The 26,136-nt window shown below is 36.4% G+C and overlaps 1 protein-coding gene and 1 long non-coding RNA gene across 10 annotated transcripts in view; one reads left to right on the forward strand and one right to left on the reverse strand.

Annotated features, from left to right (window-relative positions):
- Window positions 1–558: 558 nt before the first annotated feature.
- RXFP1 (relaxin family peptide receptor 1) overlaps window positions 559–26,136 on the reverse strand; it is a 130,999-nt gene continuing 105,421 nt past the window's right edge. For 7 of the 9 annotated variants that reach the window (XM_009207769.4, XM_003899313.5, XM_009207771.4 and 4 more), the window contains 8 exons: window positions 24,819–24,890; window positions 19,974–20,045; window positions 15,354–15,425; window positions 14,099–14,170; window positions 8,619–8,848; window positions 6,544–6,954; window positions 5,184–5,402; window positions 559–2,174 (listed from right to left, as the gene is read on the reverse strand). In XM_009207769.4, the coding sequence (XP_009206033.1) occupies window positions 1,876–2,174; window positions 5,184–5,402; window positions 6,544–6,954; window positions 8,619–8,848; window positions 14,099–14,170; window positions 15,354–15,425; window positions 19,974–20,045; window positions 24,819–24,890 (1,447 nt within the window). In that variant the 3' untranslated portion in view covers window positions 559–1,875. Of the gene's footprint in view, window positions 2,175–5,183; window positions 5,403–6,543; window positions 6,955–8,618; window positions 8,849–14,098; window positions 14,171–15,353; window positions 15,426–19,973; window positions 20,046–24,818; window positions 24,891–26,136 lie in introns of those variants that run through there. The other 2 variants (XM_009207773.4, XM_017959156.3) reach the window with 2 other exon arrangements.
- LOC116274125 overlaps window positions 21,519–26,136 on the forward strand; it is a 148,873-nt gene continuing 144,255 nt past the window's right edge. The window contains exon 1 of the long non-coding RNA XR_004182623.1: window positions 21,519–23,448. This is a non-coding gene — a long non-coding RNA (uncharacterized LOC116274125). The remainder of the gene's footprint in view (window positions 23,449–26,136) is intronic.

Consider the following 26,136-nt stretch of genomic DNA (forward strand, 5'->3'; position numbering starts at 1 on the left):
GCACAATCACAGAACACTGCAGCCTCCAAATCCTGGGCTCAAGCAGTCCTGCCACCTCAGCCTCCCTATTGACTAGGACTATAGGTATGTGCCACCATGCCCAGCTAATTTATTTTTTAATTTTGGGTCTCACTGTTGTTTAGGCTGGTCCTGAACTCCTGGCCTCAATGATCTTCCTGCCTTGGCCTCCCAAACACTGAGATGATAGGTGTGAGCCACTGCACTTGGCCTGTTTTCATTTTGCATAAGCTTTCTTATTATTTACTTTTTGTAGCCTATTTTATTTATTTATATTTTAGAGACTGTCCCACTAGGTTGCCCAGATTGGACACAGCTTCTCATGTAGCTGGGACTACAGTTACATTTCACTGCACCTGGCTATTTTATTTATTATAGAACTATCAGTAGTTATATTATTGAATATTATAAGCAGAACTATAGTTTTCTATTATGTTCTGAGTTACATTGAAATTATACCATGTTCTTCATGTAGAAAGCTTACTGAGATTATTCCAAGTAAGCAGAGAAAAAAAACCCAAAGCAATCCATTTTTAATAGAGTTAAATTTCAGATAATTTATTTTCAAAATAAATCTATACAACTATATATTTGATAAGTACATTATGGTTTGATTCCAGTATTTTTGTGTTTCAGATGTTTTTGGTGTATTTGAAACTATCTGAAAACATTTTCTTCTCCTACTTAAAGGTTTTAAATTATGAAAGCAAAAAATTCTAATAACTTAGAGACTAGAGAAGAACAACTAGTTAAAAAGTTAGTATCTTACGTGCTGGCAGTTTAAAGAGAAGGTAAAGTCATTTCTTGAAGAACGATTTTCTGCTTAAAGTGAAACATGTACCTATGTACATTGACTTCCCTTCCTGAAATTAAGTTCCTGAATCAGGGCATTCTAGCTCTTTTTCCTTTTAACTGCTTTATTGAGATATTTCACATACCATAACATTCACCCATCTAAAGTGGGTGAATTAAACCACTTAAGTCTGTTCTTAAAACAGCGCAGTTTGTTGCAAAGCCTTTTTATGTTTGTCTTGGCATCCTTGTTGAAAATCAGTTAACTGACCATCCGAGGATTTATTTCAGGAGTTTCCACTGATCTAAATGTTTATCCTCATCCTAGCTTTTCTGATCCACTTCTCTGCAGTACTCATACTCTCCTATTTCAATCTCATTTGATGATGTTCATTTAAAGCAAAGAGAAAATTGGCCAGGAAGTGCCAAAAGAAGTGCTGTTTTTGTGTTTCTAGCAAAGCATCTTTTTTCATAGTAATAAATATGTTGTGTTGGCTTTCAAATGTATAGGGACTTAAAGAGAGGTAAGATGGATTCTTAAAACAGAATATTATTTTGCAAACAGACATTTTATATGATGCAATTACAATGAGTATTCCAAAACTTTAAACCTTTATTTAAAAGTGCCTATGATTCTTGCTGATGCACATGACAGGCAAAGCTCTACTTTAGGAACTGCAGATGGACTTTGTATAGTCTTTTGTAATTAAACACAATCTACAGATTGAAAGGCTCTGCACTGTCTACTTCTAGGAATTTATTGCAATGCTATGCACATAGTAGTGGGTACTCAATAAATGCATGTTAGAAAAATGAATGAATGTTACTGAAGTAGATTTCTCTTAATTTCTTATGTAAAATGTCTACATATATATATATATGTAATTGATATAATTACTTCCCTTTGTAAGAGCATTAGTCCTTTTTATTTTTCCTCATGTCCTTGTAAACTATTTATCTTAGCCATTATTATAAATTAATTTTGTGGTATTCATTTCATACCAGTAAATCCCTCATGAAGCACCCCCACAGTATTCTCTGTGAAGAAATGAGTTTCAGAGTCAGTCATGAATAGGAATTGAGTCTTGTTGATTGAGAAATCAGTGACATTTCACAGGGGTATGTGAAAAGGTCCGGCTTCATTAACTCAGGTGGCATCTCCTGCAGTGGCCACATTTCCACCCAGATGAACGATGGAGCATATGTTTTCTGACCTTTGCTGTCCATAGATCTTCTTTGTCTGTAGTTATACCAAAACTGATGAATCATTTCTTTGAATGGTCTTGTGGTCAGAGTATAGAGAATTGGGTTCAAAGCACTGTTGATGGGCAGAATAAAAATCACTACCCAAGAGGTTATGGTACCTAGAAAAGAAAAATGGAACAGTTTTAGTGTTTATAAATGTTTATAAGGTCTAGAAACCCAATTTCCTTGTTTCTTTCATTCCAACCCCTTTTTGAGTTTTAATTTTTTTCCTTTGAGGTCACATAATTAAATACCAAGTCTCTATTTGTTTCCAGTATATCTTTCCAGAGTGCCAGCGTGTGAGGGGAATGCTAGTGCTGAAACAGAATGGCATTCTTTGCTAAGCAGCTCTTCTTGAATACATCAGCAAAAATATTCCTTTAGGTAGAAATATTTTTCACAAAGTGATTACATATTATGATTATATTTTAGGAAAAAAACATATTGTTTAGTATTTAAGTCATAGATTTAAGTGCCTAATAATTAAAAGACTTTTCAAGTATTTTAATAGTGCATATTGTATCTGTCAGAATATGTACGCTTTTATTTAATAGATTTCTTTTTGCCACTTGATTTTAAAACAAAGTGTGCATTTTTTTGGCTTTTGACGAGATATTTATTTCTGTAAAAAATAACTTTGGCTAAACCCATCTTAAAAATCACTCTAGTATACATACAAATACCAAAATACTCTGATTTTATTATAATTTAGTTGATGCTGTCATTACGCTTTGTTTTTATGTTTTTGTTTTTGAGACAGGGTCTCATGCTGTTGCTCAGGCTGGAGTGCAGTGGTGTGAACATGGCTCACTGCAGTCTCGGCCTCTTGGGCCCAAGTGATCCTTGTACCTCACCCTCTTGAGCAGCTGGGACTACAGGCATGTGCCACCATGCCCGGCTAATTTTTTATTTTTTTATTTTTTGAAGAGTTGGGGTCTCAGGGTCTCCCTATGTTGTCCAGGTTGGTTTCAATCTCCTGGGTTCAAGCAGTCCTCCCCTCTTGGCCTTCTTTTTGTTGTTCATAAAATGTAAGATACTATCACCGTCATCCATAGTACAGAACACAATTAAAATTATGTATCAATACATACAATTGTTTTTTTTTTTTTTTTCCTGAGACAGAGTCTCCCTCTATCACCCAGGTTGTACTGCAGTGGCGCAATCTCCACTCACTGCAGCCTCTGCCTCCCAGGTTCAAGCATTCTCGTGCCTCAGCCTTCCAAGTAGCTGGGACTACAAGTGCATGCCACCATGCCCAGCTAAATTTTTGTGTTTTTAGTAGAGATGGGGTTCCACCATGTTGGCCAGGCTGGTCTCCAACTCCTGACTGCAAGTGATCTGCCCACCTCAGCCTCCCAAAGTGCTAGGATTGCAGGTGTGAGCCACTGCACCCTGCTACATGAAAATTTTAAAATGTGAATATAAACTGCATTTTATATATATAAATATGCATATTTATATATATATATATCTCTAACAGGATATATGCACTTTTCATTGTGGTAAAATATGCATAACATAAAATATACCATGTAACCATTTTTAAGTGGACAGCTCAGTGGCACTAAGTACGTTCACATTGTTGTACCATAACTACTATCCATCTCCAGAATGATTTCATCTCCCAAATGGAAACTCAATGCCTGTTAAACAATCACTCTCCATTCTCCCTTACCCCAACCCCTAGAAAACACCGTTCTATGTTCTATGAATCTGACTATATCACAAATGTCATGTAAGTGAAATAAAATATTTGTCCTTTTGTGTCTAACTTATTTCACTTAGCACAGTATCTTCAAGGTTCATCTATATTGCAGCATTTGTCAAAATTTCCTTCCTTTACAAGACTAAATACTAATCCATTGTGCATATGTACCACATTTTGTTTATCCATTTACCTAATCTATGGACATTTGTGTTGCTTCTAACTTTTGGCTATTGTGAATAATGCTGCTATCAACATGGGTGTACAGATATCTGTTTGAGTCCCTGCTTTCAATTGTTTTGGTTTTTTCTTAGGAGAATTTCCACATTGGATGGTAACTCTATGTTTAAATTGGACGGTAACTGCCATATTGTCTTCCATAGCAGCTGTACCATTTTATTTTTCTACCAGCGATTCACAAGGATTCCAATTTCTCCACATCTTTACCAACAGGTTTTTTTTTTTTTTTTGTATGTGTGTTTTTTCAAAATAGTAGTCATCCTAATGGATGTAATGTACATTGTTTTTTTTTTAATTTTTATTTTTTTGAGACAAGATCTTGCTCTGTCACCCAGACTAGAGTGCAGTGGTACAATCACGGCTCACTGCAGCTTCGAACTCCTGGGCTCAAGTGATCCTCCCACACTGGCCTCTCAAAGTACCAGATTACAGGCGTGAGCCACCATACCAGCCTACATTCTTTTTAAATGCCAAGAATGTTTGCTTCTATTATTTCTCACACTCTGACATGATCTTCACTAAATGCATGTATTACAGGAATAAAATTTTCTTACATTCTGAAAAAAATGCAGTAATTATTTGAGAATTGTTTTGGCCTGTTTTCCTTTCTAGTCACCTTAAGCATGTGATGATTAGAATTTCAACACTGTATTTAATTTGTTTTGGTCACTCATTGCTTCTTTGTTCCCATAGTAATTGTATTATTAGGCATTTATGGAAAAAAATAGTTCTTTCCCAGTAAATGTTATATTGATGAACATAGCCAGAAGTACCTACAACTATGTCTTACAATTTTTTTGCGGGGGGGCTCTGTCACCCAGGCTAGAGGCGTAATCTCGGCTCACTGCAACCTCTGCCTCCCGAGTTCAAGCAATTCTCATGCCTTAGCCTCCTGAGTAGCTGGGACTACAGCAGTGCACTACCATGCCCAGCTAATTTTTGTATTTTTAGTAGAGATGGGGTTTCCCCATGTTGGCCAGGCTGGCCTCAAACTCCTGACCTCAAGTGATCTGCCTGTCTTGGCCTCCCAGAGTGCTGGGATTACAGGCATGAGCCACTGTGCCCGGCTCTGATGTACAATTCTTTAAATTGTTTAGTGTTAAGAATTCTTATTGTCTTCCTTAAAAGAACACTGCACAAACAGATTTATTATTTCTTTAAGGAGAGAAAAAAAATATTGTACCTGGTATTTCTACCTGAAGCAGTGAAAGAAATTTCACTACAAAAATGGGTATCCAGCATAATGCATCAGTAAATACTATAAAGAAAAAACGTTTGGCAAGGATCATCTCTTTTTTAACTCGATTCTGTATTTCAGTTGCTGTTATGGCACTTTGATGAACACTATAAAACATGCTTCCATAGGAAAAAACTATGATGATAAATGCGGCCAAATTAATACCTATTTGGAATACAAACAGTATTATTAATGTATAGAAATATTTTTTCAAAATGAACAAACATAGATAAAACATTTTTATTACTAAAGATACAAAGATGTTATTACTAAAGATACAAAGACTATAATGTGTGGGTTTTTTCTTCATAAAGAATTACTAAAGTCCACAAAAATCATGAATTTTTTTGAGATGAGGCTTTGTGGAAGTAGTGAAGAATGCGAAAATGTTTACTTTTAAAATGAGATATTGAAATTATAGTAATTCAATGAATATCTTGGGTTTTTAAGCTTTCTAGTATTAGTGATGTTTTATTTTTAATTTTTTTAGAGATGGGTTCTTGCTTTGTCACCGACTGAAATGCAGTAGTACATTCATAGCTCACTGCAGCCTCAAACTCCTGGGCTCAAGCAATCCTCCTGCCTCAGCCTCCCAAGTAGCTGGGACTGCAGGTGTGTACCACCATGTCTGGCTAAATTTTGTATTTTTAGTAGAGACAGGGTTTTACCATATTGGTCAGGCTGGTCTTGAACTCCTGACATTGTGATCAGCCCGCCTCGGCCTCCGAAAGTGCTGGGGTTACAGGTATGAGCCACTGTGCCTGGCCTTACACCAGCTAATTTTTAAAAAAATAATTTTGTAGAGATGGGGTCTTGCTTTGTTGCCCAGGCTGGTCTCAACTCCTGGCCTCAAGTGATCCTCCCACCTTGGCCTCCCAAAGCACTGAGATTATAGCATAAGCCATTGTGCCTGGCCTAGTGATTTTTTTTCTAATCCAGTTACTTTTTGCTGTACTCTGAGAATATTTTTACATTGCTGGTTTAGAACAGTTGTATGTACACTCCCAAGCCAGAGATGTGTGTTGCTACACACATGAATTTGAAAAGATAATAAATACCATTATGTTCATATTATAAAGCAAAGAGCCAAAACATATGTTACTTAGCATGTTTAGGGTGAATACATGAAATAAAGGTGTTTAGTGTCTTTTATTAAGCTGTGTCAGGTTGGAATTTACGTAACAGTATAATTTGGGGAGGAAAATCCTTGCTGGGGATTCTGATAGAATTCACCCTCATTCTTACTAACAGCTGGTTGGAATATTTGAAATAAAAAGTTGTGAATATTAGTTTCTTAGTTTCTTACCAAGGAAAATTGCCACTGAATAAATCTGGGCTCCAATACTTTCTGTATCTTCTGAATGAAGAGGGAAGCATACTCCATTGGTGCCATAGTAGTTTTTGAAAAATTCCTTATTGCTCAATGGAATGAAAGCCACTATAAACCCAGTAATCCAAATGAGAATCAGAACTGTAATTGTTCTGCATTTTCCAGGTCTCACACATCTAAAAGGATAGACAATGCAGATGTATTTTTCCAGTGTCAGAAATGTTAACAGTAAAACTGATACTTCTGTGGACAGAATGGCCAAAGATCCTACAAGCTGACAGTGAGTACTCTCCATCCACAGCTGCGCATGCTTATTGTATTCTCCACGAAACTTTAGGTCAAAGCCTCCGATCACGAATAAATATATTCCCATTAAGCAGTCGGCACCTAGAGGAGTCACAGTTTCACAAATTTAGAGAAATAAATAGGTATCATAAAATCATCAATAAGCAATTATATTTTTAATGCTAGAAAAAATAGCCAAGTTTCTTCTCTCTCAGGTAGAGGTAATTTTTATTCTCCTAAGAATTCATTTACAGATGAGGATCTATTCATAGACTCTCTTTGGTAACCACTCTCAAAGGTACTCTCTACAATTAATTATGCAATCATGTCTTCATTTTCCTTTCAAGTGCAAGTCTTTAAGAGCAGAGATCTTGTCTATTGTATTCTCTGTTCTAGACCCATCATGTAGAAGTGCTGAATAAATGAACAAAATGCAATCACGTAGAGCATTCAGTTAGGGACCTAGATGAGGATGACATAATTTGGTTCAGCTCTTCCACTGAAATTCAACCAATGCAACAAGCTCAAGGCATCACATAAAATTTTGGAGAAAGTAATTCACAAGTTCCTGTGATAGAGTTATGACTGAATTTTGAAGCCTATAATTTAAGAGATATGAATAATTATGAACTGCTTTGCCGTCAGTACAATGTTAAGGGGCTTAAATTACTTACCAGAGTTGGTCTAAGCAAAACTGTTTCCTCTATTTTTCAATTTTTACATCTTTTCCTGTCTCTTTTTAGGGTCTCCAATCCCAGGAATTAGCTCTCTTAGACTACTTGGCGTATTTCTTTTTAAGCAAACGTTACATATCAGAAAGTGGGTGAGATTTTTGGACTGCACAAGCATTCTACACAAAATCCCTAAAATCACATCACTGTATAAATCATAAGGCTGACCCTAAGCCTTTAACTCTGAAGTTATAGTCTAGGCTTCACCAGGGAAATTGAACTTACTAAAAATTTTATAGCTAGCAATACAAAATAGTAAATGGTTTCTGAGTTCTGTTTCTTACATAGCTTGCAATAAAAAAAACCCATTTAGATATTAGAGTTTAAATAAGGATGGGGACAGTACATGGGGGCAGCACACATACAAAAGTAGAACCGCATGTAGATTGATGCTTTACTTGCTTGAGGGAGCATGGATAAATTCTAGGCCACTTGACCTACACTGCAAACATCCTGAGGACTGGTTTCTTCCTTATTTTTCTTTGCAGTGTTCATTTAACATAATACCTTGCCATTACATTGCAACAACTTTTTGAAAAAATGAATACTCCCTGAAAACATTTTCTTATTTACACATTTCAGTTAGAGTGGAAAAAACTTCTAGTAGCTCAGAGATCAGGAAAACATGTAGTTGTTAAGTCAATATCTGTGAACTGGACATACAAATAAAAAAGTAAGTACAGGTCTGCATGTAAAATTGTGACCGTAGGAGGTTGCAATTTTATTTGTAGTAAAAGATTTTAGATGCTTCAACAAAATATTGTGCCTTTGGAGCCACTGTATGAGAGAGAACTAATAAGTGAAAGCTTTGTTAATGTGTGTAAGGTGATTAAATTTCCTAGTTTAAAAAACCGTATTTTTTCTTATTGCTAAAGTAATTCTATTTTCTTTGAAGAAAATGTGAAAACAGCATACAAGCAAAAAGGAGAAAAATGTAAAATTCCATAATTCTACCACTCACATAACTTATTTTCTAATAATAATGCTTTTGTATATTTCAAAACTACAATTCCCCTTTAACCAGGAAATACTCACAGCAGAGAGAAATGATTGACATGGCATACAGCTTGTTCTCAGACCTGATATAAGGTCGCATGCAAATGACAAAAATGTTTCCAAAGCAGGTAACTGCAGATACAACCCAGACAAATACTCTCTGAATAATGCTTGCCAAGAGATTCTCTAGAGATGAAATTCCATCAGTGTTTGGTTTACAGCTGCGAACATGTGGTGCATACCCACAGTACTGGAATTTCTTAAAATATCTGGTATACAAAGAGAAGGTAAAATAAGATTTTCCATTTAATTCAGTGTCACCTTACATTCATATTTATTTCCTACATTTTATCGGTAGAAAGAAAATGTCTTAAGATGAAACCGAGAGGACTAAAACATTAGGGATTCTCAAACTTTAAACTTACATCCAATTATCATTAGCTTGATTTCACTGTTAAAGAATGTGTGGGTGAGAGTAGTAAATAGGCATAATAAATATAACAAGTGTTAGACATGTCTTAGAATACAAACTGTTAGATGCGATCAAGAGAATGAATCCCTCCAGAGAAACCTTTATTGTACTTTCGATGTTTAGTATATGTAAATGCAGGTACACAGCCCCTATTGTGCTGCAAGTGATTGCTTTCTAACCCTCAGGGGAAGAGTTAAGTGTTTTCTCTTCTGTGCTTCCGTGGCTTTTTGTTATTGAAGTTATGATGTTATTTCAACACCAACAAAATAAGAAAAAAAAAGAAAAGAAGAAAAAAGAAAAAAAAGAAAAGAAAAAATCCGATTAAAAAAGAGGCAAATGATCTGAACAGATATTTCTCAAAAGAAGACATACGAACGGCCAACCCATACTTGAAAAAATGCTTAACCTCACTCATAATCAAGGAAATGGGAATTAAAACCACAATGAGGTATCATCTTACTGCAACGTTGGATGGATGGCTATTATCAAAAAGACCAAAAAGTAACAAATGCTGGTGGGAATCTGGAGAAAAGGAAACTCTTATTGGCGGGAATGTAAATTAGTATAGGCACTATGGAGAACAATATGGGGGTTCCTCAGAAAACTACAAATAGAACTAGCATATGGGCCAGGGGCAGTGGCTCACGCCTGTAATCCTAGCACTTTGGGAGGCTGAGGTGGGCAGATCACACAGTCAGATTGAGACCATCCTGGTTAACACGGTGAAACTGTCTCTACTAAAAGTACAAAAAATTAGCTGGCATGGTGGTGCACACCTGTAGTCACAGCTACTTGGGAGGCTGAGGCAGGAGAATCACTTAAACCTGTGGGGGCAGAGGTTGCAGTGAGCTGAGATCGCGCCACTGCACTCCAGGCTAGGCGACAGAGCAAGACTCTGTCTCCAAAAAAAAAAAGAACTAGCATATGATCCAGGAATCCCATTCCTGAGAATCTATTCAAAGAAAAGAAAATCATATCAAAGACATATCTGCACCCCCATGTTTATTGCAGCACTGATACAGAAGCTAAAAAGAAAGTATGTAGGCAGTTAGTGAGGGTAAGAGAGTCCTCAGTAAGCTTTCTCTTTTAATAAAAAGCAGCCCCCAAATAATTTATTTTCTAACGAAGAGCATCCTGAAAAATCAAGCTGCAGACATAGAAAAGCAAGCTAGAAGCTTGCACAAGTGAATGCTGGTGGCTGTGCCAATAGGAAAAGGCTACCTGGGGGCCAAGTATGTTCAACATGGAGGCTCCATCTTTCCTTTTCTTTGTCAACCACGTGTATGTAAAGCAGCAGACAACATGGTGCCAGCCAGGTAGAGAACCCATCTGCATAATGAAAGATTAGGGTGGGGCAGCCAGCTTCTTTGCATGCTATGCAAATGGCACAACTGGTCCAAGCAATCTTTTGGGCCCTATGTAAATCAAACATGGCCTCCTGAAGCTACTGCATAAAACCCTGTGTATTTCACTACAGAACTGGAAGACCTATTCAGGAGCCCCTCTCTCTCTGCAGGAGAGAGAGCTTTTCTCTTTATCTCCCCTATTAAACCTCTGCTCTTAACCTCACTCCTTGTGTGTCCACGTCCTTAATTTCCTTGGTGTGAGGCAACAGACCTCAGGAATTACCCCATACAAACAATGCTACTTCAGCACTATTCACAATAGCCAAGATATGGAATCAACCCAGGTGTTGATGAACAGATGAATGGATTAAAAAAATGTGGTAGATATACACAACGGAATATTCAGTTTTAAAAAAAGAATGAAATTCTGTCATTGTGGCAACAAGGAGGGAAATGGAGGACATCACATTAAGTGGAATAAACCAGGAATAATGTTAAACACCTCATGTTCTCATTCATATATGGAAGCTAAAAATATTGATCTTACAGAATTAAAAGTAGATCAGAGGATACTACAGGCTGGGGAGAGTAAGAAGAAGGAAGAGACAGGAGATTTATTAAATAATTCAAAGTTACAACTAGAAAGGAGAATAAGTTCTCATCTTCTGTATCATGGTAGGATGTCTATAGTTAACAATAATGTATGGTTTCAAATAGCTAGAAGGAGGATATTGAATGTTCCGAACACAAATAAATGATAAACGTTTGAGAAGATGGATATGCGAATTATCCTTTATCCTGATCTGATCACTATACATTGTATGTACCAAAACATCACTATGTACCCCACGAAGATGTGCAATTAGTATTTGTCAATTAATAAAAATAACAAATATTAAAGATTTTAAACATGGAAGTACCACAGTAAAAGAAAAAATAAAAGAAGTTATGTTATCTGTAACTACTTGCTAACGTGCCTATCTCTCACACGATTTTGGTACAGAATAAAGGGGTCAATAAATGTTTGTTGAGTGACTTCTTTCATCAATAGAGAGACTCCTATTGTTGATAAATATGCCATGTGAATAATTTATAATTACTACTGTGTTACCACCAACACCAACACCCTTTATTGAGCATTTCTTCAGTATCAGAAATAAGTTCTCAAATGAATTCCGTGAGGTAGGTGTTAGCATCATTATAGGAAGAGATGAATCTTCAATGGAGGCAAGTTATTTGCTAGAAAATTTTCTACTAAATATGTAAACTGAACTTCAAATTAGATCTATTTGCCTATAAAGCCATGTGTTCTGCCAAAAAATATAAATGATCTTTAGTGTATAAAGAGCTATAGTAAGAAAAGATAAAAACTTGATTACAATTTGTCCTGTCAAGTTCAAGGTCAATTGCTGATATTTCCATTCGGTTATATCCATTTATTCTGTAAACCATGAAGGACAGGAGAGCAGAACATGAGGAAAGAAAGAGTGTTGATTGATATTTTACTTTGCTTTATGTGTCTTAGGCTGAAGTTTTGCTTTTATCCACAGAATTATAGTAACTCTTTGCTTGCTACTTTGGCTGCCCAGCACTCAATCACTCTTCTAATAAGTGGTCTGATTTCTTTTGAGAGAATTACTCCCCCTTTCTGAGAAGTTATGGTGGGACCTTCAGTGGAGGCAATCCCTAGCCCAGAGTAGGTAAGTGCCCTAGACACGATCAAGTAGATTCTCTCTCCTGGAACTCTGAATCTGATTGAATGTCACTTGGATGGATAATTCCAGTGGCTATAAATTATTCCTCAGATTTTGTGTTATACCATTTTCTACCAATAAATTCTGTTATGTTTAATTTAGTCAGATTGCTTTATGTTGCGTACAAGCAAGGAATCTTTTATAAGCCATCTTTCTGAGGAATTATGGAAAACAAAAGCAGTGTTCTGTGTTAGACTTAAAATACAAGCAAGATTACAGAGTTGATGGTAGCTGACATTTTCTAAATTACTGAAAATTTCTGTGGCATGGATCATTCTAATAACTGCTATAAAATTGCATTCAATTAAAAAAATGTTTCTAAAGCATGTAATCACAGGTACAACCAGACATACTCTTTGAAGAAAAGATTTTTCAAAGTTTACCATCTCATCCATGCATGCTTGCTTGAATCATGCCCTGACATTTGGGGATATTTTCATTGAGAAAGATTTCTTCCTAACTACCTTCATTTGCAGCATTGATTTATTTGTAATTATTTTATATTGCTTATATAAATTCCTTCCTCTTCATCTGGTAGCACTTGTGCCATGTGATATAGTTTGGATATTTGTCCACTCCAAATCTCATGTCAAAAGTTGATTCTCAGTGTTGGAGATGGGGCCCAGTAGGAGGTGTTTGGGTCATGGGATAGATCCCTCATGAATGGTGTGGTGTCCTTCCTGCAGTAATAAGTGAGTTCTCCTATTATTTCACATGAGATCTGATTGTTAAAAAGAGCTGGCACCTCCTCTTCTCTCTCTGGCTATCTCTCTTGCCATTTCACACACCTACTCCCTCTTTGTCCTCTGCCATGATTAAAAGCTTTCCTGATGACCTCACCAAAATTAGAGGTTGGTGCCATGCTTCTCTTAACAATTTGCAGAACTGTGAGCCAAAATAAACTCTTCTTTATAAACCACCCAGCCTCAGATATTCCTTTATAGTAATGCAAAATGGACTAACATACCCTATACATAAATTACTAGCTCATTAGGCAAACATCAATATCTGTGAACAGTCATTAGAGCTGAGGAGAACTTATAAGACCAAGTAGATTCCCCTCACACTCATGTTTCCTGAGATTCAAAAAATCTCCTATGAGATTCTACCAGACTGTGGAAAACTAAAATCATCTCACCCAATATCAAAGGTTTAAGAGTTTTAATTATTGTTTAGACATATCTCAGTCCATTTGGCTGCTGTAACAACAATACCATAGACTGAGTGACTTAGACAATAAATGTTTATTTCTCACAGTTCTGGAGGCTGGGAAGACAAAGATCAAGGTGCCAGCAGATTCAGTGTCTGGTAGGGGACCACATGTTTCATAGATGGCCATCTTCTTTCTCTGTGTGCAGAAGGTGGAGGGGCAAGGGTGGTCTCCAGAGTGTCTCTCTTTTTTTTTTTTTTTTTTTTTTGAGATGGAGTCTCACTCTGTTGCCTGGCCTGGAGTGCAGTGGCGCGATCTTGGCTCACTGCAACATCTGCCTCCAGGGGTCAAGCGATTCTCCTGCCTCAGCCTCCCGAGTAGCTGGAATCACCACCACGCCTGGCTAATTTTTGTATTTTTAGTAGAGATGAGGTTTCACCATGTTGGCCAGGCTGGTCTTGAACTCTTGACCTCAGGTGACCCACCCGCCTCAGTTTCCCAAAGTGCTGGGATTAGAGGCATGAGCCACTGGCCTGGACCAGAGTCTCTTTTATAAGGGCACTAATCCCACTCACAAAGGCTCTGTTCTCATGACCTAGTCACCTCCCAAAGTCCCTACCTCCTTGTACCATTGCATTGGGGTTAGGATTTCAATATATAAATTTTGGAGGAACACAAACATTCAGTTTATAGCTGGCAAATTAGTAGAAAATATTAATAGATTGGATGTATTATCATAACACACATGGAAACAAACATTAAAATCATGATGAAAAACAATAAAAATATCTACTTACATGTGAGAGAGATTCATAAGTGGTCTAAACATCCTTTGTTGGATATTTGAAATTTCAATCCCTTCTAGGCTGCTAAAAATATCAAATTAATAATCAAAGAATATGTGTTATACATAGTTTAATAAATTGAGTTTTCATGAAGGGCAATTTAATAAAATGCTTTTAGTTAACACTTATTCTGAACAAAATAATTATACTCAGCCCACCCTCTTCCCCAAATCATCCTCCTTCTGATTGTGCGATTTATACACATATTGTCTTCCTTATTTGATTTTTTTTTTAGATCCTCACAGATCATGGCACAATGCTTTGTGCATTTTAACTGCTCGATAAATATGTGTGGAATAAATGCACAAGCATTCTCTTTTATACAATATTACAACAGCAGAAATGTTTTACATCCTTGAAAATCTCCTAGTAATTTTTAATTAATAAATTTTTTTCTAATAAAATGTCATTTTATTGAGGGAACACTCAAATTAAATGAACTGAAGCGTACCTTTTTTTTTTTTTTTTTTTTTTGAGACAAGTTCTTCCTTTGTTGCAGAGGCTAGAGTGTGGTGGTATGAACATGGCTTACTGCAGCCTCAACCTCCCAGCTCAAGCAATGTCACCATCTCAGCCTCCCAAGTAGCTAGGACCACAGGTGCATGCCACCACACTCAACCAATTTGCTTATTTTTATTTTTTTGTAGAGGCAGGGTCTCCCTATGTTGCCCAGATTATTCTTGAACTCCTGGTCTCAAGCAATGCTCCTACCTCGGACTCCCAAAGTGCTGAGTTTACAGGTGTGAGCCACTATACTCAGCCAGCCCTGAGGCTTTTCTTTAAAGGCAATTCTTCGACTCTAACAATTTTTGTCTTTTTTTGTGTGTGGGTACAAGTAAGGATTTATATAATCTAGAATATTCCATCTTGGGGTAAAAATGCCTATAATAAATTATAAAATACCCAGTGTTAAGAGAGTGAATATGCACAGATGTTTTTGAAGGGTCAAAGCAAACCGATCAGCATAAGCTCCTAGTGACATATAAAAATATAAAATAATTCATAATTATTTTAAAATTTACAAATATAGAAGATAAAACCAGTAGTTGTCTGTTTATAGTACAGCAAGCACTCATATGTTTTTGTAGAGCTAAACTAATGTTTTAGAAATAAAGCTTATGATTTGAAAGAAATACATAAAAATACACATTTTTAGTATTTAAAAAACAATTTTATCATAAAACTATCCCCATATGTGAATACTTACAGAGACTTGAGTTTGACAAGATAATCAAATTGGTTTGCTTGAATTTTCTGGATTGGATTATAGGAAAGATTCCTGTATTTTTTTAAAAAAACAGCAATAAGTCATTTCTAAAAACCACATGAGTAAAGCAAGTGAATCTGTTTATTTTGGGTTACTTTTAAGTATTTATGAACAAAAGTATACTATAACTCATAATGGATTAAAGACTTAAACTGTAAAACGATAAAGTGACTAGAAGGAAACATAGGTGGAAAGCCCCAGGACATTAACCTGGGTGATGATTTTTTTGGATATTGCCCCAAAAATATGGGCAACAAAAGTGAAATAGATGAATGGGATTACATAAAACTAAAAAGCCTCTGCACAGCTAAGGAAACAATCAACAGAGTGAAGAGACAACCTGTGTAATGGGGGACCATATTTGCAAATCATATATCTGGTAAGTGGTTAATATCCAAAATGTGTAAGGAACTCAGATAACTCAGCAAGAAAACAAATAAGCTGGTTAAAAATTAGGGAAAAGGCTTGAATAGACATTTTTCAAAAGAAGACATATAAATGACTAACAGGTATATGAAAAAATGCTCAACATCACTAATCAACAGAGAAATGCAAACTGAAACCACAGTGAAATATTACCTCACACCTTTTAGAATAATTTTTATCAAAAAGATGAAAGATAAGTGCTGAGGATGATTTGAAGAAAAGGTTGCCCTTGGATACCGGTGGTGGGAATATAAATTAGTACAACCATTATAGAAAATAGTATGGGGTTTCCTCAAAAATCAAAAATTGAACTAACACATGATCCAGAAACTCTGCTACTGGATATATATCCAAAGGAAATAAAATCAGTATATTAAAGAGATTTCTATACTCCCATATTCATTGCAACATTATTCATAATAGCCAAGATATGGATTCAACCCAGGTGTACATCAAAGGATGACTTGATTAAAAAAAATGTATACATACATAATAGAATACTATTCAGCCTTAAAAAAATCAGAAAATCCTGTCATTTGCAACAACATGAATGAATCTAGAGGACATTATACTACATGAAATAAGTCAGGCATAGAAAGACAATTACCACATGATCTCATTTATATGTGGAATCTAAAAAAGTTGAACTCATGGAAGTAGAGAGTAGAATGTGGTTACCAGAGGCAGGTGGGGAAGGATTGGAATATACTGGTCAAAAGGTACAAAAATTTCAGTTAGAAAGGAGGAATAAGTTCAAGACATCTATTTTGCAACATGCTGACTGTAGCTAATAACAATGTATTACATGCTTGAAAATTACTAAGAGAGTAGATGTTAAATGTTCTCACCACAAAAAATAAATATGTGAGATGATGCATATGTTAATTAGCCCAATTTAGGCATTCCACAATGTATACATATTTCAAAACATCATGTTGTACTGATAAATATATACAATTTTTCTTCATCAGTGAAATAAAGAGATAGCAATAGCACTGGCCTCACAGGGTTGATTGTACATTTAAGTGAATTAATTAAGATAGAACACTTAGAACAGTACCCAGCTTGTAGTAAATACTCTGTGATTATGAGAGTGATAGAGTGAGAGCTAATAAAATATGTGCATGAAGGCGGAGCTGTCAAGAAAGGGCTGCCACCAGAGAAGAGGTAGTGGACCCAGAAAGAGCCGTACCTATTTCCCATTTTGCCTAAGATCAGATATGGTTTAAATAAAATGAAATGAAATAATCTCATTTAGTCAAAATTTGAATTAATGGAATTATATATCATATCTTTTACAATAAATCTTAAGTCATGAAACATGAAATGAAAAATAGACTTCAAAGGGAATTTATTTTTATATTTTAAGTTTTTAGAGTGGGGACTTGTTATGTTGCTCAGGCTGTACTTGAACTCCTGGGCTCAAGGGATCCTCCTGCCTCAGCTTCTCAAGTCACTGGGACTACAAGCACCTGCCTTCTTAAAGAGAACTGAAAGCTAAATTTAAATGGAGAAAATTTCAGAATCTTTGAAAAACAACACCTTGAAACAAGAATCATTGATTAAAGGGAACTTCTCAGGAAAATTTCTCTTTTTAAAATATTTAGACTGGGTGTGGTGGCTTATGTCTGTAATCCCAGCATTTTGGGAGGCCGAGGTGGGAGAATGGCATGAGCCTTGAAGTACAATACGAGCAGCCTGGGCAACATAATGAGACCCCCATCTCTACAAAAATGAAATTAAAAAAGAAAAGAAAGAAGAAATAAACAAAAATATTTACTGAAGATTAGACCATAAGTTACATTGGGGATGGAAGGAACTTCTGGGGCAGCCATGGTTACAGAAAGAAGGAAAGAGAGAAAGAATGACAATGACCAATGGGTTGTAGAAAAAAAATGAAGTGGACTCAGCAAACTAGAAATGAAAAGAAACTACCTCACATAATAAAGGATGCATATGAAAACCCACACTCAATGGTAAAAGACCAAAAGCTTTCCCCTAAGAGCAGGAACAAGACAAGGATGCCTGCTTTCACCACTTTCATTCAACATAATGTTGGATGTCCTAATCAGAACAATTAGGCAAGAAAAACAAATGAAAGGCAGGCATCCAAATTGTAAAAGAAGAAAAAAATTGTCTCTGTTTACAGATAATGTAATCTTATATGTAGAATATCCAAAAGACTTAACTAAAAAGAAATCCACTTGAACTAAAACATTCATCAACATTGCCGGGTACAAAATTAACACAAAAATCAGTTGTGTTTCTATACGAAATGAATAATTACAAAAGGAAAATTAGGAAAAGAATTCCATTTACAATAGCATCAAAAGAATAATATACTTAAATAAACTTAATCCAAAGAGGTGAAAGATAAATACCCATTGCAACTGTGAAAACATTGCTGAAAGAAAATAAGGAAGACACCAATGAAGGGAAAGATATGCTATGTTTACAGATCAGAAGACTTAATATTAAGATGTCAGTATTGCTCAAAGTGAGCTACAGATTCAAGGCAATCTGCCAAAATTCCATTGCCTTTTTTTTTTTTTTGCAGAAATATAAAAATCCATCCTAAAATTCATATGGAAAACCCAGGGAGCCCAAATAGCCAAACAATCTTGAAAAAAGAAGAACAAAATTGGAGAATTTTACACTATTTAATTTCAAAACATACTACAAAGCTACAGCCATCGGTGTGGTACTGGCTGAAATGCAGACATGTAGACTAATGGAATAGAATAGAGAGCTCAGGAATAAACCCACAGATACATGATCAAATGATTTTCAACAAGGGTGCCAAGGACACTCAATGGGGAAAAAGTAGTCTTTTCAATAAATTGTGTTGACAAAATTGGACATCCACATGCAAAAGAATGAAGTTGGATCCTTACCTTACACCATGTAGATAAGTTAACTCAAAATGGACTTAAGACCTAAATGTTAAAGCTAAAAACTACAAGACTCTTAGAAGAAATCATACAGGAAAAGCTTCATGACATTGGTGCCATTTTGGATATGACACCAAAAGCATAAGTAACAAAAGAAGAAATTTAAAAATTAGACTATATATAAATTAAAAACTTTTGTGCATCAAAGGACACCATAATAGAGTGAAAAGGCAGCCCATGTAATGGGAGAAAATATTTGCAAACCTGTATCTGAAAAGAAGTTAACATCCAGAATATATAACTCCAACAATCTAACAACTACAGAAAAACTGAACAATCCAATTGAAAAATGAGTGAATGACTTGAATAGATTTTTCTGCAAGAAGATATCCAAATGGCCAATAAGCACATGAAAAGTTACTCAACATCACTAATCACTGGGAACCACAAAACAAAACCACAGTGAGATACCATTTCATATCCATTAGCATGCCTATTTTCAAAAAAACAGAAAATACCAAGTGATACCAAGTGTTGGGAAGGATGTGGAGAAACGGAAACCCTAGTATACTACTAGTGGAAATGTAAAATGGTTAAACTCATGTGGAAAACAGAATGAAACATACATTAAAAATAAAATGATAGAAATGTATGAAACAGCAATTCTACTTTTGAGAGTAGATATCTAAAAATTGAAAGCAGGCTCAACGGATATTTGTATACCCAGGTTCATAGCAACATTATCCACAATAGCCAAAAGATGGAAGCAACTCAAATGTCCATTAATGGGTGAATAGATAAACACTGCAATATATATACACAATGAAATATTGTTCAGTCTTAAGAAGGAAGGAAATTCATTTCTGCTACAACAGAAATGAAACTTGAAGACAGTATGCTAAGTAGAATAGGCCTGTCACAAAAAGATAAATATTCCATGATTTCACTTCTATGAGGTATCTAGAGTAGTCAAATTCACACAGACACAAAGTAGAATGGTGGTAGCCAGGGGATGGGGGAAGAGTGAGTGGGAAGTTAGTGTTTAGTGGCTAGAGTTTCAGTTTTGCAACATGAAAAACTTCTGGAGGTAGATGGTGGTGATGGTTGTGCAGCAATGTGAATGTAGCTAATGCTACTCAACTATACACTTAAAAACGGCTAATTTTATGTTATGCATATTTTACCACAATTTAAAAAATAATGCAATAAAGAAATGAGGTGGCAAAATTAACATTAGTCTTACAATTGTGACAGCTCCTTCAGGTCCTTGAATATAAGCGGTGGAAGATTTTCAATCTTATTACTTCCTAAATCCCTGGAGAAATAATTGCAAATATGTGATAGTATTTTCTTAAGACTTTATTCACTGTTCTGAAATTCATTAGGAAACCACTATACAACTTTTCAACAATGCCATTGGTGAGTTATATTAATCACCAGAAGTCTAAAACTTTAAAAAAGGAGCAAAGTAGGAAAATATAAAAATACTTTATCCCATTCATCATCCCCTGGAAGACAAATACTTGATGGTATTTGATCTTTTTTTTTTTGGTTGAGACGGAGTATCACTCTGTCACCCAGGCTGGAGTGTAGTGGTGTGATCTTGGCACGCCTCAACCTCCATCTCCCGGGTTCAAGTAATTCTCCTGCCTCAGCCTCCTGAGTAGCTGAGATTACAGGTGCATGCCACTATGCCTGGCTAATTTTTGTATTTTTAGTAGAGACGGAGTTTCACTATGTTGGCCAGGCTGGTCTCAAACTCCTGACCTTGTGATTCAACCGCCTCAGCCTCCCAAAGTGCTGGGATTACAGGTGTGAGCCACTATGCTCGGCGTGATCTGGTTTTAATCAATCACATTTTCTAATTCTTTTAATTTCTGTGTTGTGCCCCTTCTTCCTTTGTTCTCTTCTTCTATGTTAGAACAGATATATGGTTTGTGGTCTTAATTTTTGTCTTCTGCTTAGGATTGTTATGATTAATATGGAAGTGTATTATTTCAAGTTCGAGTTTCTTTCACAGCTGATATATACAGGATCTCATATTATCCTGGGGTAGGGTACTTTGCAGGTCATCTTGTGTGTGTGTAGAGGGCCTGCTTAACATGGTATGACCTCGTACCTTAGTCCTAAAAAGGTGTTTGACAGCAGCACCTCTTGTGGTAGCTTTGACAGTGGCAGCTCTCATGTGAAAGGCCTCAGATTCTTTAATACAAGACAAAGTTTCAATATACTTGAGCTCTGTAAGGTGATCAAGAGATACTAAGGGAAAGTCTAACCTTTTCTTCTATTCATCTCCAAATCATATTTGTTGCCACTGGGATAGGTAGAAGAATGAATAGATGTATTTGTTATATATGCTGGTTTGCTTATAAGGCAAAAGCTAGACTTTTGACCTCGAAGGGTAGGACAATTTTAGACTGAGTTTTTAAAACTAAAAATAAGTGGCTAACATAATGTGATAAATATTATAAATGTATTTGCTGTAAACTGAACCTGGAGACTATTGTTGTTATTTACATATTTATTGGTGATTGTCAACAAAGATAGATTGTTCTGATTAGACAACTGAAGGAATTATTCTAAAATTCCATCTCTTTCATAAAGACTTGGAATCTCCTTCAATAGCCTACTGTACCTTAGGAGATGAAATCAAAACTGCATTGTGTGACAGAAACAGCCTTTAATTAATTAATTAATTAATTAATTTGAGACAGGGTCTGCCTCCGTCGCCCAGGCTGGAGTGTAGTGGCACAAATGGCTCACTGCAACCTCCACCTCCCGGGCTTAAGCTATGCTCCTGCCTCAGCCTACTGAGTAGCTGGGACTACAGCCATATGCTACCATGCCCAGCTAATCTTTGTATTTTTGATAGAGGCTGGGTTTCTTCATGTCTCCCATGCTGGTCTCGAACTCCTGGGCACAAGCGATCATCCCGTCTCAGCCTCCCAAAGTGCTGGGATTACAGGTATGAGCCACTGCACCCGGCCATAATGAACCTTTAAATATTCAAATGTCTTGCCACTGACTACGTTTCCAGTCCCCTTGCTTACCACTTTCTACCCAAAGTAGCTTTTCACCATGGCCCAAATGCGCTTCAGTATTTTAATCCCCATACTCTTCTTTCCCTCCTTGTGATCTCATATTCATCCTTCTAGACTTCATTCAAACATCATTCCTCTGTTGAACCTCTGAGCCCAGGGAGGTGAAGTGTTTTATCCTTTGTTCTCCTATACATTCCTCTTGCATACTTCTACTATAGCACATATAACACATACAGCACATATATAACATCGTACTACAACTGTTTCTGTACATATGTGTTTCCTTTCTGAAACATGTGAGTTCTTTGAGTACAAGAACAATATCTATTCATCTGCGCTACCCAGTGCCTAGCTCAGCTTTGGACTAGCTATTCTCTCCATCCCCAGTTAGAAGACTATGAATAGACTGGTTCTGTTTCATCTTTAGTAAAAGTGGGGCACAATTTCGGTTCCTTGTATAGGAAGCCAAGTAAAATACTGATCACATTAGTAAAGCAATGTGCAAAACAGATTTAAAATGGTGCACTGGGATATTAAAATTCCAAATGTCATGTTCAACAATTACTGGTGGGAGTGTGGGTTTTTGTTATCAGAGCAAATCCCGGCATACAGTTCTAACAGCATGAATCATGTAATGGGATAGTGTTGGCCCAGATCCCAAGTGACATTTGAAAGGGCCATTTTCTCAGCTCAAGTTTAGGAAAGTTAGGCTAAACTTAATTGGAGTCAAGGTCCATTTCTGAATGAACTCAGGAAACACCTTGTAAACTAGAGTAGTTGACTTTAAAAGCTCAAATTAACTCAACCACATGGCAAAGATTTTCTGTCACTAGAGCTACTTAAAGTCCTCTGTGACAAGTGAATCCTGACTCTTTGTTCTCATTAACTCTGTTGGTGTGATGGAGCCTGGAGGGGCACAGAGTGTAGTTCAACCCTCTCTCAAAAGGACAGTTTAGATATAGACTCATCCAATGAAAGCCACCGACTCTTAGAAAACATGGAATTTTTGTCCTGGTGAATCTGATTTTTCAGGCAAGTGTTTAATATGGGATTAGGTGTATTAAAGTCCACCTAATAATTAGCAAGACAAATTATTGGCCTTGGTTACTCTCTGCAGTTTGTATTATTCTTTCCTTTACTTCTGAACCTGGATTGGCATTGGTTATGCACTAAGCTCTTTGAGTTCATGTTCACTGTTGGTTATTGACATATAAAATCTGCCACCATGAAGGCTAGGATTTGAAGAAACTATCTCTTGATATTCAGGTGTGATTTCAAGTGGATGAAACAAGAAAAAATATATAGTTAGCATCCCTTGACTAATGTGTGTTCTAATGTCTAGAGAATACTTTGGATCATCCAGCTGCATCTTCCCCTACTATTGAGACTACTTTCCTATGTGCTGATGATATGGGTCAGTTGTCATGTACCAGGAGTTGCTACAACAGATGGTTGGTTCTATTTGTTTTTGAGATTTTCCACATTTTGTGAATGATTGGTACTGACCACCAAAAAATGTTTCAGGCTACAGATAAAATGTTGGGTTTTCAATGGCTCGTTCCCTGATGTTTTGGGGCAGAATGGAGGATTGTTACCTGAGAAATGTTCCAACTCCTGGCAGTGTATTCCCTCTACCTGGCATAAGGAAAAGCACATTGTAACTTCTTGAGTGCTCAGGTAAGGTGTCCTGGTGTTATTTTCATAACATTCTAATTGTATTCTTTAATTTTTATGGAAAGGTTTTAATAAATCAATGTTCTATCTAGCTAATTGTCAAAACATGTAGCTCTGTCCACATTCAGGTTCTTTCCAGAAAACGGATACTAGCTGGGCACAGTGGCTCATGTCTGTAACACCAATATTATGGGAAGCTGAGGTGGGAGGATTGCTTAAGGCCGGGAGTTCCAAGCCAGCCTGAGCAACACAGAGAGACGTCTCTACAAAAAATAAAAAAATTGGCTGGGCATGGTGATGTGCTGTAGTCCTAGCTACACAGGAGGCTGAGGTGGGAGGATCACTTGAGCCCAACGAGTTTGAGGTTACAGTGAGCTATGATTATGCCACTGCACCTCATTCTGGGCAACAGAGCGACACCCTGGCACTAGAAAAAAGAAAACAAAAAAATGAAAAGGAAAAAAAAGAAAATTGACACTAAAATATAAAAAAATGGTCTGAAGGATAAGCACTTCATTCACTGTTCTACATCTATTTTATTCTGAAAATAAACTACAATGTGCTTAGACCACAGGATTTGGTTCATCATAGAATTGTTATATTGTCCTTTGGAATTACGTCATTGGCATTAAAAAGGGGCATTATAAAAATAACTTCTCTCTTCCATTATTATAGGTAGGAATATTATCCACAGTAGTATCTAATTTCTTTACGGATCCAAGATTATCCTTTCGTTTCAGATCAGCAAAGTGGTGTCTTCTAATCTTATGGTCCCTGAATCCTAATCCTTTAGGAAACATATTAACAAATTTACTAGCCTGGCCAGCATGGTGAAACCCCATCTTTACCACAAATACAAAAATTAGCTGGGCATGGTGGGATGCGCCTGTCCAGCTACTCAGGAGGCTGAGGGAGGATATTCACTTTAACCTGGGAGGCAGAGGTTGCAGTGAGCCGAGATCGCGCCACTGCACTCCAGCCTGGGTGACAGAGTGAGACCCTGTCTCAAAACAAACAAAACAAAAAACAAAAACAAAAAAAAAACAAAACAATCCACAAATTTACTGTCCTTCTTTAGGAGTGGAACAGAGTGGTGTAGAATGTATTTTATTTATTAATTTTTTACTGGCTTTATTATTTCTTTACAGCTGTGTTTCCTTTAACCCACTTTCCTCAAATATTTATATTTTTATTTCCCATATATTTTTGTATGCTATCTGAATTCCTTTGTGGCTTGAGGTGTATATATGTAAATAATGCTTAGAAAGAGGAGAGAAGTAATATTTCTTAAATGTATAAACATGTAAGTACAAGTGTGAAAAATAAAACAGTAGAAAGAAAATTCTTAACAGTATATATGCAGTCATACTTACAATTCATCCAGTTTCTGGAGAGGTGCAAAAGTATTTTCATTTAAGTAATTAATTTTGTTTTTCCTCATCACTCTGAAAGTAAAAAGAAAAATACATTGCAACTTCTTTAGGTAACTGACAAGAATTACTAAAGAGAAGAACAGTCTGCAGAAACAAAGATAATGAATATACGGTACATTTTTCCCATAAAGACATTTTGAAGTAGTATAAATCATCCAATTTAATTTTAATCCTAAATTTCTCAAATGTTTTAATGATGATAATAATAGAAATTCAAAATTTTAAGTGAAATAGGGAGGGAAGAGCTTTGCAAGAGAAATGGTGAAAACCCCTGCTTTTTAGAATACAGACTGCATATCTTGCAACCAAGCGCATACGAGCTGTTTTAGACTTGTCTCTTCAGTCTGCATAGCATGTCTGTCTAACAAAATAGCCCACACACCACAGCACTCCTACTCATTTGTTACTTGATGTGATTTAGGGCAGATCTGCCTAAGGAAGTCCACTCTTAGCTGAACCCCTTTAGAAGAATCTCTAATTTGGGATGCTGAATCAGACTGTTTAACTCTTGACTTTTTTGCACTGATCTCATGTGTTATCAGCTAGCCTAGAGGACCAACTCAGAACTAAGTTTTAAAGGGCTTTTAATGTTTTAAACATTGTATGATGTGTCTTCAAATTGTCCTTTCTGATTTATTTCCTCACTGCACTCCAAACCATTACCACCATTTCCCAATATTCTTGGACCTTAAAAGCACAACACCTGCCAAGAGGAAATCCACAAATAATCTCTTAATACAGAGGTTTCCTTAAAAAATAAATACAATAGAAAAGAAATTCTAAGTTTTTCAGATATTTGCTCTGTGTCCTTCAGGTGCAACTTGGTTTCCTTTGGGCAATTACTATGCACTATTTTGCATGACTTTATATCAAGCACCCTGCACCTGAAGATTGCTGAACTCAGGAGGAGTTCAAACTGGAACTTATTGGAACCCATTGGAATGGGGGGTATAATTGGAGAAAACATACGGTAATATCAGTGGGAGTTATTGCATTGCCTATATACAGGGGTCCTGTGTAGTCTAGGATAATGGTTTTCAAATTTTTCCTTCTGGTAACACATACTAAAAAATGTATTTTATATTGGATCATAAAACACACACACGGCCGGGCGCAGTGGCTCAAGCCTGTAATCCCAGCACTTTGGGAGGCCGAGACGGGCGGATCACGAGGTCAGGAGATCGAGACCATCCTGGCTAACACGGTGAAACCCTGTCTCTACTAAAAATTGCAAAAAACTAGCCGGGCGAGGTGGCGG

Source organism: Papio anubis, chromosome 3, assembly GCF_008728515.1.
Source record: "Papio anubis isolate 15944 chromosome 3, Panubis1.0, whole genome shotgun sequence".
Lineage (NCBI taxonomy): Eukaryota > Metazoa > Chordata > Mammalia > Primates > Cercopithecidae > Papio > Papio anubis.